The sequence below is a fragment of the Hyaena hyaena genome, unplaced genomic scaffold (assembly GCF_003009895.1).
Source record: "Hyaena hyaena isolate Hyena2069 unplaced genomic scaffold, ASM300989v1 scaffold_1073, whole genome shotgun sequence".
Classification (NCBI taxonomy): Eukaryota; Metazoa; Chordata; class Mammalia; order Carnivora; family Hyaenidae; genus Hyaena; species Hyaena hyaena.
In genome coordinates, this window is record NW_024081709.1 from 346,871 (window position 1) to 361,298 (window position 14,428).

At 38.6% G+C, this 14,428-nt stretch overlaps 1 protein-coding gene across 6 annotated transcripts in view; it reads right to left on the reverse strand.

The window, feature by feature from the left end:
• Positions 1-14,428, reverse strand: part of LMO7 (LIM domain 7) — a 197,155-nt gene that overhangs the window by 122,474 nt on the left and 60,253 nt on the right. For all 6 annotated transcript variants that reach the window (XM_039222184.1, XM_039222187.1, XM_039222185.1 and 3 more), the window contains one exon: positions 4,963-5,033. In XM_039222184.1, coding sequence (XP_039078115.1) covers positions 4,963-5,033 — 71 coding nt within the window. The remainder of the gene's footprint in view (positions 1-4,962; positions 5,034-14,428) is intronic.

Genomic DNA, 14,428 nt, shown 5'->3' on the forward strand with positions numbered 1-14,428 from the left:
GTGTTAGAGAGTCACTGTCCTCCTCAGTAAATTCAGAACCAGAAAGAGCTCTAAGAAAAAAAGCCTTCATCATTAAAGAAGGGCATCTGGGCTTCACATGGAACACTGCACAGAAGCCCAAAGACCCACTAATGTCACCGTCATTCAATGTGTTAGGGTCTCCAACCCTAACAAAAGACAGTGCTCTCTTTCACGAATGAGAAGTGACAAAGTTCTTTACCTTGTCCTATGTCTTAGAACAATCACCTGAGTATCCCATAGAAAATTAACAGGAACTTTTTTAAAATAAACTTTCTCCTTCTATTAAATGCATCTTTCACAAAACATTCTGTCACTTTTAGATAGACAGTGTAGCAGTCACATGACAGACATAAATAGAAACAAGATTTCTCAAACCAAATGGGTGAACATCTTGATTTCACTCTTTCCAAGCTGCAAGCCATGGAAAAGAAGGCCTGGTAACAATGTGGGAAGAGTTTTCTCAATCATTTGCGCCAAGTTCAAAAAGACATAAACTTCTGAGGCATGCCTGACTTGAGATAGAGCAAAGACTGGCAATATTCCAGGGATGAGAAGTATAAACTGACTAACCAGAGACACGCCCAATAAAATTATCTTCAAATGATCTTCCTTCATGAAGAGAATAAAGTATGTTTTCGTTTTAGTGTCTCCAAGATTGCTATCATCAGATGAGTAACTGTGAAATTACTAACTCATATCAGTAGCTATATATGCCTCAACCAAATATGTTTAGAGAAGAGAAATAATTCTGCTAGAACCACAGAGCGAGAGAGGTTATTAATACTTATGTAGGTGGCAAATCTCATATTTTTAAAAATATATAGTAAGGTAGTCCTCATGAACACTAATAAACATTGAAGTTAGAGGACTACTCATTCCCCTAATGAATACTATTGATAATAAACAAGGAGTTGAAGCCACCTTACAGACTCCTGTCAATCCTTTTATTAACTGGAAAACTCCCCAAATTAGATTTTGTTCCCATCTCACTGTTTAGTAAAGCCAAGAGAGATTACATGTCTAAGGTATACAGTAAAAGAATTACTACAGCAGGCTTTAACCAGCACAGTATTCTTTAGCCCTCAACTCAATTAGATCTCACAGTCAATCAACACTAAAGGATACTAAAATGATTAACAGGACATACTTACTTCAATAGTCAATCAGATTAAGAGACAATAAAGGCACATTATCCTCATTACTCGGGTGTCTATCTTGTCTGAAACCTTAGCACAGAGTACATACCCAATTTAGACTATCTGAAATGTCAGAACACTGCCAGCTGCATGGAAGCTATAAAAAGCTCACTTCCTCTAACTCTTGACTTTGATATTTCAGAATCCCAGCCCAAAAAGGATAAACTACAACTAATGAATAAAAGACAGGTGAAATTAGATAAAGTAAAAACAAAACTCTAATGGTGATAACGAACTAGGATGCCTGGTGACTTTTAATAGGCAACAAGCGGACCCTGTATTTCACAAGAATCAATTTTTCTGGCAGTGAACCAAGCAGAAGTCAGCCTTCTCCTGTAAGAAAATGAATTCAGAATTTTAAAATAGCCTAATCATATTTCAGCTAACACTTGAGATCTCTTACGGGTAAAATATTCTCAAAGACAGACAGCTTTCTATATTTACCATTAATTTAAGAGTCAGGGCTTCTATAGTATGTATGTATGTATGTATGTATGTATGTATTTATGAAACAGAGAGATACAGAGCATGAGTGGGGGAGGGTGAGAGAGAGAGGGAGACACAGAATCTGAAAGAGGCTCCAGGCTGAGCTGCCTGCACAAAACCCGATGCGGGGCTCGAACCCATGAACCGTGACATCATGACCTGAGCCGAAGTTGGACGCTTAACCAACTGAGCCACCCGGCGCCCCGAGTCAGGGCTTCTAATACTAGACTTTGAACAGCGGAATTTGCTTTCCTCGTAGGTATTACAACTCAGGTGGAGGTGATCAAACAGTGATGCCTGCCTAATCATTTCACACACCGACCAGCTAGGCTTTTCTTAGTTATGGATTTATACAGAATATAGTTACCTAGGCTTTTTCCCCCCAGCATTACACCTTTTAGATTAAATGCTTCATTGACTAGTGGCTATAAATAATGTGATTCACCATTTCACAATTAAAAGATTTTTTTATTTCAAATATACAACACTTTGATGTCCCTCAATAAACTACAATTGCCGATTGCCACAGCTTAATATTTACTTATGCTACTTTTGGAAAACATTCATTTGAAGAATACTGGGTACCAAACACATTGATTAGACTTCACTGGTAATGCACAAAACCCTCAACTGGTTGGGTGGGGGGGGAGTGTGTTATTCCAGCTAGGAAACAATTTGAGAATGAGCTTTTGGAAGTTGCAAATTAAAGTGACTTTTTAAAAGCCAATAGATCTCTGAACATGCATCCAAATGCTTGCTGTGCTTAATCTAATAATACTGCTTGTGGTCCAAACTGTTTTTCATCAACTCTGAATATTCTCAGTGATAATATGCTCAACCTCTCAGATTGGGTATTCTTTTTAGAAATCACCTTAAATCAGTCAGAGATTTGCATAAATTGCATTTTAAATTTAAAACTCTAGAGAGTCTCTCAAGTATGTTTAATGACCTTGTTATGCAGGCAATGCCCCAAAAAGGGGATCCCTAAAATGAACTTAAGTAATAGTTCATCACTGGAAGTATAAAACCACAAAATGACTTCTTTGAAAAGATCTCCAGAGTGCCTAGGTGGCTAAGTCAGTTGAGAGTCGACTTGGGCTCAGGTCATGATTTCATGGTTCATGAGTTCGAGCCCTACATTGGGCTCTGTGCTGACAGCTCAGTGCCTGGAGCCTGCTTTGAATTCTGTGTCTCCCTCTCTCCCTGCCCCTCCCCTGATTGCACTCTGTCTCTCTCTCTCTCTCTCTCAAAAATAAATAAATATTAAATAAAGTTTTTTATTTTTTTATTTTTTTTATTTCATTTTTTTAAATTTTTATTTCTAGGAGAGAGAGAGAGAGAGAGAGACAGCATGAGCAGGGGAAGGTCAGAGAGAGAGGGAGTCACAGACTCCGAAACAGGCTCCAGGCTCTGAGCTGGCAGTCAGCACAGAGCCCAACGCAGGGCCCGAACCCACGAACTGCGAGATCATGACCTAAGCGAAAGTCGGACGCTTAACTGACTAAGCCACCCAGGCGTCCCAAATAAATTTTTTTTTAAAAGGTCATTTGTTTGGGCTAAATGCTCTCACATGTCTACAAACCATTTGGTGCTTCATAGGCTCATTTCCTACCTAATGCTTATCCTGACTTGTGGAGCTTACAATGAACAGTTATTTCACTGCAAACATCAAGATAAGTCTAGATTCATAGCTAGGGTAGCTGTAAGGTCACATGCATCTGACCATCATTTTCCCCCTCCATCTTCTGAATGAATTAGAACATATTTAGATTTTATAGTTTTCACATTAGTATAATTTCCTAACATTGACCAATTAGACTGACCACACGGTCTACTAGAATTAGTTGAAACACTATTCGGCAATGGCACTTCTACATATGACATCAGAAGAGGACAGGAAACACCCCATAAACTTTACTTGGCCTTTCTTCATATGCCTGTTCTGCTATATATCAGGTAGAACCAAATGAAATTGACATTTCTATAGGTCACAAATGGTTGAATATCAATAACTTCATCTGGTTCAACTTTACAACATTGCTCTAAGACAGAAAAAAGTGTGAACATCTACCAAAAGAGCTGATGATATAGAGGCCGTTATCTACATGGCCATCTTCCTAGCAACAACTTACATTTATGCAAAGTATGATAGTTTATAAAAACCTTAACATATATATTATGGAACTTTGCAACCCTGTGAGTTAGGCAGATCAGATATGCTGATCTCCACTTTAGGGATGAGTAAATAAGGCTCAGGTATTAAATCAATTGTTCAAGTATCCAAAAGTAATGGGGCAAGGAATCAAACCTAAGCCCTTTGACTCCTGATATTTGTTGCAGACAACATTCCTTTAAAAGGATAATCTAAGTCATGAAAATATAAGTACATATACTCCCAGTGTTTGCTTTGAGACAGATTCCATAAATACCTATGTGATAAGTGTCTAGATTGGAGTACTTAAGCCCTTTCAAAAACATGGGTGCATGCTCAAGTACATTCTTATAATTTATTTGCTCACTTCTGAACCTGCAACCTCACCCAAGACTTCATCTTTACATCCCACAGGCCTGCCTCTCCCTTATCCCCAAAGGTCACATGCCTGGCTAACTGCACTCTGCATCCACAGAAGGACAAAACAGTAACCAAACATACGATACGGGCCTCATGCCACCCATCATGCCAGAAGCCTGGTTTACTTATGATAACCAAAATCTGGGGTACGATTTTCAATAATCTAGTAACTGAATGTGAATGGCCCATGACTCAACTTGATTGTGGTAATGCAATGACTCCACTTAAAGCTTAAAAGAAAAATTTGCTACTGTCTAAATTTGCTCTATAGGCATCACTATTTATTGATGAAAAAAAATTTTATATTAACTTCTAAGCCAGGCAATTCCATACATTAGAATATTCAGAGTAAGGGAGAGCTGGTGCAATGTAATACAGCTTCTACCTCAACTACCCACCCCTACTGACCCATCAAGAAATAACAGAATCTTTCTTGTTTACTAATTTAAAATAATATATATTTCACCAATGCTATCTTTAGATGCAGAGACTGATAACCCCTTCCTGCTGTCTGGTACTGTAAGGGTGTCAATTTGCAGAGATCAAATCTCACTTGTTACCAAGAAAACAGATCTGTGACTAAGGTGGCTATGACAACAACTCATAACACACACACACACACACACACACACACACACACACACACCTTTGCTTTTGAAGAATGTTTTATGTGCTTTAAATACTTACTCACACAACAGGACACCATTCTCTAGAGAAGCTCGAAAATCCCTTGTTTCAAAATTCTTCTCTGTTACTGCCTGAAAGACAGATTTGGGTATTAATTTTTTCTCAATCAGGGTTAACACACAAGTAAAATTCAGCATAAGATTAATTAATATGTACCTAATGTTATACTTGAAGGAAGTACATATGTCACCAAAATTTGTTCCATATAGGAGATTACATGTGGTTTTAAGTTACAAAGAGATTAACCATTTTAGTATGAACAAATATAAAAAGAAAAAAAAAAACACAATGAGAGTTTTCTGTAATGTAACTATGTAATGGTTGATCACCAAAAGTTAGAAGCTAAATTTCCAATATGTTTTCTATAAAAATCCTATGGGCAACCTAGTTTACCAAGAGTAAATAAAACCAGATTAAGATATAAACTTGAAATACCAACCAAATATGCACATCACTAATATCAATCCCATCCTTAAATTACTCAAATTTCATAGCAAAGCTAAATAGCAGATGGCATGACTCTCCTTAAACAGATTCATGAAATGGCCCTGACTTGTGTAATGAACTCTTTACTGAAACATCGTAGAGAGAAGGCTATTAAATCCCAACACAGAGAGACAAAAGACAGACATGGAAGATGGTGCATATTTTAAGCAGATAATTCTCCCCTTATGGCTATAACATATAAACATATACGTTATAACATATAACATATGAACAGTTACCACAACCAATGTTCCTTAGCAAAACCACTTGGAAAATGTCTACAGATGTGGTGTCTTGAGGGTGGAGCGGCTGGGAGGAAAGGGGATCTTACAGAGGATATAGTAGCAGAGAAAATGGAGGCCACAGTGGGAAACAGCTGGCCCAAGAACAGCTCCTGAAACCGGCCCCCTAGCTAACGGTGCAGGAAGAGGGCTCCGCAATAGCCGTGTCACCAGCAGCCCGGGAGACGCACCAACACCTGCAGGCAGGGGTCCTCGCTCCACCTGCCACTTCAGGGAAAAATACCGTCTTGGAAACTGATTGGGAAGTCCCGAATCTTAAACCCTAAGTGAGCTACAAGGCTTCTGCTAGGTTTGCAGCCCACAAAGAGTCCCTGTATGCCTTCCACGTCCTTTCCATGGTGCCCAGCATTGCTATAGCTAGACATATTTTCCATTAAGTGAAAAACAGCACTTGTTTTTAGAAGAAAAGTTAGTTTCTTATAAGCTGGCTCTATAAATACGGACAGGGGCTTGGGCCACTCAAACATAAGAAGTAGAAGATCCTTTCCTAAGTACAGCATTAATCTACAGGAAGGCTACATTGCTGCATGAATTAAACATTTGCTGAGTGTCTCTGTTACACGCACTTACCTGGATACTGGGTTGAGGTCTAAAGAAAAAAAAAATGCAGGAAGCTCTTCCCTCAAAGACCTCACAGTGATATAAGTAAAACACAAAGTATAAAAATGCAATAAAACATATCTAAACAGAGTGGTACATTTCTTTGGGGAAAACCCTGAGTGGCCCATGGATTATCCCAGGTACCCCATGCAGCACAAACTCTCTTGAATTTCCCCCAAATAGACCCCAAACAAACTCAAGATGAGCATCGGTCCTAACCAGTAAAAACACAGTAACATCTAATTTATCTGAAAACTCCTATCAAAAGCCCAAAAAGCATGAAAAAGTCCCAGGAACATCCAAAACAGATGTCAAAGTCCAGTCTGTCTAGTCATAGAACAGCCCCTCAGAGCCACCAATACTTGATTATCTACCACTGGCACAATCTGCTGATTTAAATTCCCATATTAACCTAGATTAGAAGCACTGAGTTACAAGAAAGGAAGATAGTTCCTACTGACACATGGATAACAGTGAGGAGTGACAGTCAACAGCTCTGAATGAGGCCAATCAGGAGGGCATGGCAGCAAATGACGAAATGGAAAGAGAAAGGGCTCATGTCAGACAAAAGTATGTTCGTATCCTACTTTCATTAACTAAGAGCTGTGTGATCTTAAGCAAGTTAAATAACCTTTCTGAACCCATCTACTCATCTCAAACAAGGAAAATATCACCTACTTATTAGCTTATAATGGCCAAGATGCTATGCAATCAAATACCTGAGGGTAGTTAACAGCCATGAAGCTTAATCTCCTTCCAGGCACCGGCCTTCAAATTAGCACTCTGACAACACACTCTGATAGTTAAACCTCAAAGGAATACCTCTGCACCATATAGAAAGCTGAGTGACATTCAGAATAGTTAAGTAGAAATAATAAAACACACAGAAATATTCAGAAAACCCAACTATCCAGAATGGTTTATTTCCCTAAAAAGACTATAAAAAGGCAAAAATCATGGTATATAGATTTTAGTGTACTCTTGTATATATATAATATCTATCAAAATATAAATATTGATAATATAAAACCAGACTCCATTTACATTGTACTTATAAAGATAACAAAATATAGAAGATTAACAAAGATTTTTGAGTAAGAATCCATATTTTAAGGACATGAGAATCTGGCGTACTCTATACATTACTGGAGGTATTATAAAACAATGCCACCATTCTAGAAGGCAATTTGGGGTATGTATTTGAAGTCTTAAATATGCGTACTCTGAGACACAGCAAGTGCAGATCCAGAAATTTATACTAAAATAGCAGGACAGGAACACAAAGACATGACAAGAGTGTTTCACAGCACTATGTGTAACAGCAACAATTACAAGCATCCTTAAAGCCCAGTAAGAAATGAGTTAAATTAGGATGTAACCATAAAAGAGAAAACTACATGAAATTTAAACTCATGTCATGAATGTAGATTACTTGTAAAGAATACTTGATGTAGGAGCCAACCAACTGGGTGGCTCAGTTGGTTAAGCTTCCGACTCTTGATTTCGGTTCAGGTCATGATCCTAGGGTCATGGGATGGAGCCCCACATCAGGCTCTGCACTGAGCATGGAACCTGCTTAAGATTCTCTCTCTCTCCCTCTCTCCCTCTCTCTCTCTCTATCTTTCTCTCCTTCCTTCCCTCCCCCAACCCCTGCCATGCTTGCATGCTTTGTCTCTAAAATTAAAAAAAATTAATTTAGAAAATTCTTAATGTACTCATTATAAAGTAATTTATGGAATATATGGAGTATACCAATTACTATAACTTTATAGTATTATATAAATAAATATGAAATAAATATATTAACAGTAATTATTTCTAAATGATAGAATTATAGGTTATTTAACTATATTTTTGCTTATTTATATTTTGTAACAACCACAGATATTTCTTGTGCAATAGATATACAAATTAATTAACATTTTAAGAAATTCAAAATGGTCAGAAACCATCAGATTTAGGTCAATTTTCTATATCTCCTATATTTAAAGATTAAGGAAATTTTTATGCTAGGTAGTTTTTCTCATTATCTACATAATCCACAAATTCCTTACATTTAATAATCCTTAATTTTCTCCTTTCACTGATAAGAAGATTGAGGCTCAGAAAGTTTAACTTCCTAGAAGATTACAGAACTGTCCACATGCAACCAATACCAAAAACCTACAGCATTTTATAGGTGCTCAGCAAGAAAGTATTCCAGCTGCATCACACACTAAATGTTCCTAAACTAAAACAGTTAAGTTGTCTTCAATCTATAAACTTAGTATATTTCACCATGTAATATGCCTTTTAAAATAATCCTCCACTGTTCTGGGGATAAAAGGTAACTCCATAAGTTAAAAATGTCCCATTAATTTTTTATAAAGTTCCTGAATAAAAGAAACGAGTCTTAATACATAAACATAATGATTATATGTGTGTGAGAGAGACAGAAAGAACAGGGGCGCCTGGGTGGCTTAGTCGGTTAAGCGTCCGACTTTCCGACTTTCGCTTAGGTCATGATCTCGCGGTTTGTGGGTTCGAGCCCCGCGTCGGGCTCTGTGCTGACTGCCAGCTCGGAGCCTGGAGCCTGTTTCAGTCTGTGACTCCCTCTCTCTCTGACCCTCCCCTGCTCACGCTGTCTCTCTCTCCTAGAAATAAATAAAACATTAAAAAAAAAAAAAAAAACAAATATGGCACTTGAAATATTAATAAAATGAAAAATTTTCTTTTAGTGGCTTAAGAGATTCCCTGGACATTTTCATGAACATTACAAAATAGTCATACTGTATATACTAGCTACCTCAACCCCAGTAACTCAAAACATGTTTATTGTAAAGTAAAAATTTTTAATTAGCAAATTATATATCCATAAATATAAACTCATCTAAGACCCAACCAAGGGAACTAAAACAAAAAAGTTTTTCCTAGCATTTTAAACCACAAAAAGAAAGTATAAATTTATAGCGTGGATTTTTTTTTTTTTTTATTTCTAGGAGAGAGAGAGAGAGAGAGACAGCGTGAGCAGGGGAGGGTCAGAGAGAGAGGGAGTCACAGACTGAAACAGGCTCCAGGCTCTGAGCTGGCAGTCAGCACAGAGCCTGACGCGGGGCTCGAACCCACGAACCGCGAGATCATGACCTAAGCGAAAGTCGGAAGCTTAACCGACTAAGCCACCCAGGCGCCCCTAGCGTGGATTTTTTTTAATCTATAGTGGATACCTGGGCTACATTCCTTAAGAAACATACAATATTGCATCTACCATTGCCAGGTCAGGCCAGCTCAGGAATTCCTGCCCTGCCATTTTTTACCTGTAACTCTGGACAAGCCAGATTCACCTTCTTAGTGTTCTCATCTGTGCAATAGGAATACAAAGTACCCACCTCATAAGGTTACTGAGAACTAAATGAGATAAAGTATGAAGCACTCAACACTTGCTTGACTCAGGAAGAGCACCAACAAAGTTTAGCACCAACAAACATTCCACCTGTAGAATGAAGATAATAAGTTTCATCTTAACGGACAAACAAAAGTCTGTTTTGCCAGACATAGCATCCTTTAATTAAAGGAAGAAACTGGTTTACTACATTATAAAAATCCACTAGACTACCTTCTCTGTATCCTGGAAAGTGTAAACATTATAGAAATCTGTAAAGGAACTCAAGATACATTGAAGGCAGCTTGTTAAAAGTTAAATCATACTTTAAAATATAAACCCATCCTTATTTTAATTCAGTGTGGAAAGAAATTCCAGAACTTTGAAAGAACAAACGATCTACGAGTTCTAATCTAACAATTACTATTGTGTTCAATAATTTCGAACCTTACTCATTAGTAAATTATTTGAGGTGTGATACATTTTACGTAATGAGGTTGTGATTCATAGGAGCTAAATAAATAAAGACTATGTGTTTCCCTCGTAAGCTAACAGAAGTCAACACAAACAAGAGTAATAATCACTGTGTAGTCAAACAGCCACACCTTGCCTTCTATAAAAACTTGGTTCGTTCCAACTTTTTCTTGCCCCTTTCCATTTTTCCCTAATGCAGCTAAATAAAACCATTACCTGAACTAACCTGAGAGGAATGTCAGACAAAAAGCCCTGGGCTTCAATCCTGGACCCATCTCACTCAACATACTTTTGACAAGCCACAGCTCAGTCAGTCCCCTAATTGAAACAAAAACAAACAACACCGAGGCTTGCCCGCGCCACTGCATAGTACGCAAATGGTATGTAGAAATAGCTGAGCCCTCTCAAAACAAACGGACAAACAAACGAACTACACGCTAGAGTCCAGGAGAGTGCTTCTTCCAGCCAGGGGTCCCCTGTGCTGACTGGCCATCCTATGGGAAAGAAGTGAAGACATGGGAAAGAAGTGAAGACGTAACAGGAGCAAGCAGGAGGCTCCTGGCCGAGAAGCTTCCTGTGAAGTTAATTACCCTCCAGAGCATGGTAAGGGCGGAGCGCACGCCGCAAGCATACTCTGCAGAAACACCGCTGCCAAACCGGTCCTACCACCCGTAGCCTCCAGGGAAGCCCCCAATGCGAAGTTTCCCAAGGGCATATTTTGTGAAAGAAAATATCAGTTAAGCACACAGGCAATAAGTGCAAGTTCACAGATTTCAAAAAAGCCATTTCTTTTGCTATGAAATGTATTAATTTAATAAACAAATGGGAGTTACCCTCACACCTTCTATAGTTTATGGTTTTATTTCAATCCTATGGCTGGATGAGATTTCCCACCAATGTAAGCAACACGATTCTCTACATCTTCTCTCCATTCCAATCCTGACCACATAATCCACAGGACTTAAATCCCAAACATTCTGGGAACTTCTCAAAGACCACTTCATACCAGACTGGTTATCAGCAAAACACCCACTAATGCAAGTCAGCAGACACTCATCTTGTTCAAATTTTTCAATTCCTTTTAGAGGCGCCTGGGTGGCTCAGTCAGTTGAGTGTCCGACTTCAGCTCGGGTCATGATCTCATGGTTTGTGGGTTTGGGCCCCGTGTCGGGCTCTGTGCTGGCGGCTCGGAGCCTGCTTCAGATCCTGTGTCTGCCTCTCTCTCTGCCCCTACCCTGCTCATGAGCTCGCTCTCTCTCTCTCTCTCTCTCTCGTGCGCGCTCTCTGTCTCTCTCAAAAATAAATTTTTTAAAAAAATCTTTCAATTCCTTTTAAGCAGCTATATAAACGATGTTTAGAATCCAAAAGTCATTCTCAATCATATTTTTTGTGTGAATCACAGTGTAAAAACACAGTGCCCATTTGAGCTTGTTTTAAAAGAGGGAAAGCGATGTTTGCAACAAAAACTAGGCTATGAGCTTTGGTTGGTCTCATAACTGGTTCCTATTGTAGTTACATATTAACTGGTTGATCAACCACTAGATCACATTTAAGATACACATATCATCACCACCATGCCAATCATTCAACCTAAGTAATGCAAAAACCAAACCAAACAAAAACAAAACCCAAGGAACATTTACCACCAGAAGCCACTATGGACCACAGGCCCCACATCATGAAACAATTCAAAAACAATGGGGTCTGCCCTAATTTTTCCCTTCGGGGAAATGACTGAGTGTTTACCTTCGAGTGAGAGAGCCTATATCAGGGATGGTTCCCATAGCTGGAACCCCCAGGCTGGCGCATGTCAAGAACCAGCCATGCTTTTTGGTCAATTTCTAAAGCTGTCAAAGAATTAAAAACACCTCTCTCTCCTTTCTTCTATTACAAATCATTTAAAAAATTTTTAAATGTTTGTTTATTTTTGAGAAAAAGAGCAGGAGAGGGGCAGAAAGAGAAAGACACACAGAATCTGAGGCAGGCTCCAGGCTCTGACCTGTCAGCACAGAGCCCGACATGGGACTTGAACCCACAAACCTCAAGACCATGACCTGAGTAGAAGTCGGATGCTTAACTGACTGATCCACCTACGTGCCCGCATCAAAATCCATTTTTGAAGCAACCACTATATGATCCCCACAACTCAACAGTACAGGTCCAATTTTTATATCTATCATAGTTTATGATGCAATAACTTTGACCAATGTTACTGATCACACATACCAAAAACTTACAAACACAAGGACTGAGTCACACAATCAAAAACATTAGATAAAAACTAAACATAATTTAAATAGAACAAATGTCTACCTGCTTGCTCCTTTCCTGGAGTAAAATTGTGGAAAAGCTTATTCACATTGTTAGAGAAGCCAGTTCTTCCTAAAAGGATGGGCTCTACCCTTTTGAAACTACCCTAATACTGTACCCCAAACAGAAAGGAACTTGGAATCAAAGAAGATGAGATGGGAAACTCAGTCTCTTTCTTTGCATAATCAAGAGTGAGTCTCTGAAATCTCCAGGCCTCAGTCTTCTCTGCTATGATTCAGGTACCTAGATTATGACAGCCAACACTTAACTCTGCTTACTTTGTGCACAACCACCCCTTAATCGTCACAGTGACCCTGTGTGGTAGGAGCTCTTACCCCATTTTTACATGAGGAAATTAAGTTACAATATGGTTGCTTGGGTTGAGATCTAGGTCAATAAGTAGCTCCCTACCTAACAGGCAGCTGAGTATCAAGTCCAAATGTCTATCATCTATCACAGCATGGAGTGAACTTTGCAGTATAATTAGAAACCTAGCCCTGGCCATGCCAGTCTACACTGCAGAGTCTCAAGGGCAGAACTATCTTACCCAACTTCTCATTGGTTGAAATACAGCATACGCATAGTAGTCACTTATGTGAAATTTAATCATTATTCTTCCTATGAATATTTTACACTATGAATATTGTAAGCAAAAAAGAACAAGACCAAAACCAAAGAAAAAAAAAAACCTAATGGTTACATTTCAAGTGCGTGGGATGGGGGTGACAGCAGGAGGGTGAGGAGTGTTTTGGAGGAAGAACCTCCCTCAGTTCCTGGTATGACTTTATTAAGTTAGGCTTCTACTGCACAAGAGTGAACCCATTCTAGTTTTGCCAAGAGTTTGAGAGGAAACACAAGAATCCATGAAAACATATCCCTCCAGTGATAAACCTTTCCAAAAGGGAATACTCCTGTACAGGAGTGCTGACTCCAAAGGGCACATGCACCCCAATGTTTACAGCAGCACTATCAACAATAGCCAAATTATGGAAAGAGTCCAAATGTCCATCAACTGATGAATGGGCTAAGAAGATGCGGTGTATGTATATATAATAAAATACTACTCGGCAATGAAAAACAATGAAATCTTGCCATTTGCAACAATATAAATGGAACTGGAGAGTATTATGCAAGCAAAATAAGCCAATCAGAGAAAGACAGATATCACATGATTTTATTCATATGTGGAACTTGAGAAACTTAACAAAAGTTCACAGGGGATGGGATAGGAAAGAAAAACAAAACCAAAACCGAAAACAAGATAAAAGCAGAGGGAGGCAAACCATAAGAGACTCTTAAATCCAGAGAACTGAAGGTTGGTGGGGGTGGGGGAGTGGGATGGGTGGGGAAAATGGGTGATGGGCATTAAGGAGGGCACATGTAGGATAGGCATTAGTTGTTATATGTAAGTAATGAATCATTGGATTCTACTCCTGAAGCCAAGATTGCTCTGCAAGTTAACGAATCTGAGAATAAATTTTAAAAAGTTTTTCTAAAAGGGAATATTCCTGGATGAAATGTTAAAAGTTGAAAGCTTGTCACCACTATGGATTTGCTACCTGAAATTTATCCAGACTAAACGATATGTTGTAATTTAACTTTTCCATTTATGTTATTTCTAAATTTTAACAAAGATACTAAGAAAGTACCCAGTTATTCATTCAAAAATAATGTAATGACAGTTGCTATGCACGTACCTGGCACGGTGCTTGGCAGCAGAAATATAAAAAGTGAGATGAAGCAATTCTTGGAAATCCCTCTTTAAAAATCTAACCCTGTTTTGAAATGCATAGTCAAAATGATATCTTAAGCCTGGCCATCTCTCTAAAATGTGGTTAACCCTCCGAATTACAGCATGTTCTTGGTTAACTTATACTGTATATTCAGCAAATAACATTGCTCTAAGCAACATAATTCTCGAGTCACTGGCCTCTTT